The 5,687-nt window shown below is 37.9% G+C and overlaps 1 protein-coding gene across 1 annotated transcript; it reads right to left on the bottom strand.

The window, feature by feature from the left end:
- Positions 1-270: 270 nt before the first annotated feature.
- On the bottom strand, positions 271-1,432 carry LOC131156299 (uncharacterized). Its single transcript, XM_058109863.1, has 2 exons — positions 1,313-1,432; positions 271-1,203 (listed from the first exon to the last, which is right to left on the bottom strand). Coding segments are annotated over exons 1-2 (675 nt in total). The 5' UTR covers positions 1,315-1,432; the 3' UTR covers positions 271-530.
- Positions 1,433-5,687: the final 4,255 nt, after the last annotated feature.

The following is a 5,687-nucleotide window of genomic DNA, read 5'->3' as shown; positions in this document are numbered from 1 at the left end:
AACCCATTTTATAAGGAAGAAGAGGACACATGGATATAAAGCAACATTTATTAAGCCAACATTTGCAGACTACAAATCTTGACTATGGGGGAGTCAGTGCCAAAAAAATAATCACACTGGATCATGGCTGATTCATGGAGAAGATACAATTTTGACTTCTTCTCATATGTGTGGACCAACAATATACGCACTTATTTATAAATAATATCAAAGTGGGCTTATTTCTTTGATAGTAAGCAAGGTACAAAACATGCACAAATCAGTACTTAATTTAGCCAAAAAAGACTTAATTTCAAATTTAAGATTCAAATTTCAAATTCTTGACACAAGTTGAAACAGTATCTTGCTTCTAGCAGAATGATTGTCCAGATATACAACCATATACCAGTAGACAAACACATGCCATACGCTGAAGCTAACATATAAACCTGTTTAACACAGGAATACACAAACATATCTAAGTATGAAAGGATGCGCAAGGGCACACATTTCTCTGATTATTTTTTGCCAACACGGATGCTGCGCAGAAATCATCCCCCAGATTTCTGTGTCGAACTGGTCTTCCTCTTTGGTTGGACATGCTTCAAAGAAATCCATATAGCATTCACCGAAGAGGGTACATAGATGGCTAGAGCAAGCAAAACAATTGCAGAGAGTGGTGCCATCGCTTGCATGGCATGCATACTTCCACAAGACAGCTTTCCCAACCTTATCTGGACGAAATTAATCATGGAAAGTGTCAAAAACACAATGCCCACGAACGAGGCCATCAACGATAAGGACAGCGTACAGCCCCTCCAAAGCCTGGACTGCCAATCTCTGGAATATTTGTATCGGTTGATATCGAGTTGGACCTTGAGGGTCTTGGCAACTAAACTCGATAAGAGGAAGCAGGCGAAGGAAATCACCTCAAATATAATGAGCCTCCTGGCCATGCCTGGGTCTGCGTCACAGACAGATCGGTTTTCCAGGCTGTGCAATTGGCCTGGGGAGGCAAACGATAAGCCAACGAACACAGCCATTGTAAAAAGTGAGTTTATATTGACAAGGTCATCTAATGCTCTTCGGTGGATTTCTACTGTGTCAATGTCATCATTAATGCCAGCCTTCACACGTGAAAGCACATCAAGAAGCTCATTCAACTTTTTGTATGCCACTTCTACTTCGAGTGCATGCTCTTCTTCTGCTGGTTTCTCTGCACGCCTAAGTCACACGAAATTAAACAAATGCAATGTTAAATCAAGTTGAAAGAAGGAGAGAAGAATCTTCTGAGAAACTAATTCAGGGAGGGGGAGAGAGAGAGAGATCATACATGATATAGGCTGCTCCTGTCGGTGTAGCTTGTCTACTTCTCGCCTATGGTTTCTAAAGGACACTTCCCCACAGCTTTTAATCAAATCTGTGTTGAACTGACCATCTCATCTGGTAACACATTTACAAAACATGGGTTTTGATTTATCTAATGAAAGGGGAGGACTATATTTAAAAATAAATAAATAAATAAAGGAAAAAGCAAAATCTAGCTGTGTAGTTGCGTGAAACTGTGATGGTACTCTGGTAAAAGTGCCCTACAAGAAAGGGACAAATACCTTGAATAAAGCTAGAAAACACAGCTATTGTAAAAAGTGAGTTTACATGGACAAGGTCATCTAATGCTCTTTGTTGGATTTCTACTGTGTCAATGTCATGATTAATGCCAGCCTTCACAAGTGAAAGCACATAAACAAGTTCATTCAACTTTTTGCATGCCACTTCGAGTGCATGCTCTTCTTCTGCTGGTTTCTCTGCACGCCTAAGTCACACGAAATTAAACAAATGCAATGTTAAATCAAGTTGAAAGAAGGGGAGAAGAATCTTCTGAGAAACTAATTCAGGGAGAGGGAGAGAGAGAGAGAGAGAGATCATACATGATATAAGCTGCTCCTGACGGTGTAGCTTGTCTACTTCTTGCCTATGGTTTCTAAAGAACACTCCCCCACAGCTTTTAAGCAAATCTGTGTTCAACTGACCATCTCATCTGGTAACACATTTAAAAAAGAAAAATTGGGCTTTGATTTATCTAACAAAAAGATAGGGACTACATAAAAAAAAATAGGAAAAAGCAAACTCTAGTTGTATAGTTGCGTGAAACTGTGATGGTATTTTGGTAAAAGTGCCCTACAAGAATGATAAAAAGTGTCCTACAAGAAAGGGATTCTAGCGGTCACCACAATAAATAAGCTTATTAGTGACACTTTCAAATCATCACTAATAAGAAAAAAAAAAAAAAATCATCACTAATGGTGTTAGTCACAGTTTTATCAATATTAGCGACGATTTTAAATTTGTCAATATATTTGTGGTTACTACTACTTATTAGCGACGATTTTCATAAATCATCACTAATAATGGAGTATTAGTGACGGTTTTATTCCTTCGCAAAAATCCTAAGACCGTCACTATAAATTCTATATTTTTTTGACTCAAAATCGTCACTAATAGTCAATTATTAGTGACGGTTTTAAAATAGTCACTAATGCTCATTGGAGTAGCTATTAGTGACGGTTTGAAAACCGTCACTAAAGGCTACCGTCACTAATACTTGGCCTTTAGTGACGATTTTGAGTCAAGAAAATGTAGAATTTATAGTGACGGTCTTACGATTTTAGTGACGGAATTAAACTTTCGCTAATACTCCATTATTAGTAAAGGTTTTAAAACTGTCACTGATAATTGACTATTAGTGACGATTTTAAAACCGTCGCTAATACTTTAAAATATTGACTCTTAGTGACGGTTTCAGAACCGTCACTAATAAGTTAAAATTAATAATTTTTTTTATTTCATTAATTAATTCCTATAAAAACCTGTAATTACATTTTAGCATACATAATATTAAACTAGAATTACTAAAAAATTCATAAATTATTCAAAATTCAAATAAAAATACAAATACAAATACATTATACAAATTCAAATTAAAATACAAAAATTCATTCTATTCAGATAACAAAAAATATAGAAAAAGTCAAAAGATGCATCTGACTGTAGTGTCACACCCCGAACCCGGAAATGAGCCCCAGGGTGTGATTTAGTAACCTAACATGTCTCTGTATCATACAACCATCTATGATACTACACAATAAAAGGGTCCGACCCCATAGGGTTCACATATACCCTATCCACAATCACATACACAATATACGTAGCGAAATAATTCAACCTATTACATCATAATATCATACCATCATACAATACCAGAGTCTATACATAACCATAGTCTAATTCCCAAAATACATAACATACCCCGGGTGTCTATATAACCCAAAATGACACCCCGACCAAAGGTCAATACTTACATAAGTACTTCTATAAAGCTAACTAACAACCATGCTCCTGAAACGCTAGGACGCTAGTGGCGGCTACTTAAAGGACCTGAAAAATATTTGTATGATAGGGGTGAGACACCTCTCAGTAAGGGAGAAACAGGTTATATTAGTGTGTGGATACATAAGTGTTATTTCAATAGTAAAACATAAACATTTCAAAATTCTAGTATTTTCACAATATAGTTCCAGTATACATCTCACAAAACACCTTGGTCTAGTGTCGTCACACTCTTCGGCCTAAGTCGGCCGCACGACACAGCGTCCCCAGTAACTTGGTGTAGCCTAAGCCCCACAACGTTCAACCGGTGCAAACTCACACCCTTCGGTGACCAACCAGAATCATAGGTGGTATTTCACACCCTCGGCCTCAAGCCGGATATCTGAACCTACAATATTTAACCGACTTGGCCGCCTATGGTATTATTCTAGCACGCATCTTATCTTAGCCTTTGGTTGTTAACTGGCACGCTTCAATTGTCCTAGGCGTTTGATTTTATCCCAACTCGACATTTTCACTAAAACTGGAACAATTTGGAACTCCTATTCCTATATCTCATATCAATTACTCACAACTTACGGTAGTTAATCAGCACGCTTTTTCACAAAACACATCATTCAACATATCAGCTCATTCCACACATATTCGGGTAACAAACAATCTCATATCAGATATTCGGAAAATACAATTTAAAATAATCAAAGGTACGGTCATCTCTATATTACAGTTTAACCAAATGTATAGTTTTCCAACAGAAACGGAGACGATACCCGAATCCCCTAATTTTTCCCAAAAACTGTAACCTGAAAATCTCGTCATTTCACCTAATAGATTTTCCCAAATAAGTAGCCAAAACATCCATAGAATTGTAAAGCATAGTTTTACCAATTCAGATTACAAAAATAACTTATATAAATAGAAACCTCTTACCTTATCCCGAAACACGAAACTAATCGATCCAAAACAACAACAACATAAGATCCTCAAAACCTAAAAATCGAAGAACAATACTTCAATATAATCCTACCTACTACAAATCTAATGAACTGAAAACAAAATCGGACCCTTGCCTCGATTTTTAATCAAAACCCAAAAATCCTCGAAACGAAGATCCGATCCGCTATAACTGTAGAGAATCTCCTCCTGATCCACATAGCAACGTCGGATCCTTGATTTGGGTAACGGATGGCTCGAAACCTTAGAGAGAGAGGGTCTCCTTCGAATTCTATAGAGAGAGAGAGAGAGAGAGAGATAGAGAGAGAGAATCTGAGTTTCTTAACACTTAAGCAATGAATAGGATATTTATAACTTAGTTGACCCTACCAAACTCATCAATGAAGTGGAGCGCTCGTTGACGAGCAGAAGAAGGGCATTTGTCAACGACGAAGTGGCCTCGTTGACGAGCCTAAGATTTCAGAATTCCCAAAATTTCTCAGTATTCACTCATCGACAAACCTCTGAATTTCATCGCCGAGCTATAGAAGGGCCTTCATCGACGAGAGAAGGAGCCTCGTCGACAAGCTCTGCTATTTTCATCTTTTAAAATTTCTTCCCCTTTTCTTATTTATTTAATCTAAAATTCTCGGGTCGGGTTCTTACAACTTCCCCTCCTTACAAAAATTTCATCCTCAAAATTTGTAATCTCTCACTCGTTAACTCACCAATACCTAAACACATATCCGACTCTAGGAAGAATCGGTGGCCACCAACATTGCAGCCCCCTCCCAAATTTATTACATACCCTCACTTATGACAGAGGAATACTGTGGTTGCATGCACAATGTCTCGGGAGTTCACATTATCACATAAACCCTCCCAGAGACTAACCACACATTATCACTCTAAACAATAGAAACATTACATACCTACCCAAACCGTTTCTGTAAACATAACCCCTTACAACAAATGTGGATATTTCTAATGTATTTTCGTCTCCAATTCCCAAGAAGCATCCTCAACTGCGTGATTCTACTACAGTACTTTCACTAATCGTATCTCCTTGGTACGCAGCTTCTGAACTTTCCAGTCCAAAATCCAAACGGGTATCTTCTCATATGCCAAAGCATCCCCAATCTCTAAAGATTTGTAACTAATCACATGTGATAGATCTAGCATGTATCTTCTCAACATGGATACATGGAATACATCATGGATTCGAGAGAGCGCTGGGGGTAGTGCAATCCTGTAGGCTACCGGACCCACTCGTTCAAGTACCTCAAATGGTCTGATATATCTCGGGCTCAGCTTGCCCTTCTTCCCGAATCTCATCACTTTTTTCATCAGAGCGATTCTCAAGAATATCTTGCCCCCCACCTTGAATT

This window comes from Malania oleifera, chromosome 1 (assembly GCF_029873635.1).
Source record: "Malania oleifera isolate guangnan ecotype guangnan chromosome 1, ASM2987363v1, whole genome shotgun sequence".
Classification (NCBI taxonomy): domain Eukaryota; kingdom Viridiplantae; phylum Streptophyta; class Magnoliopsida; order Santalales; family Ximeniaceae; genus Malania; species Malania oleifera.
The sequence above is the reverse complement of the archived record's forward strand: the minus strand, read 5'-3'. Positions and strand labels throughout refer to the sequence as shown.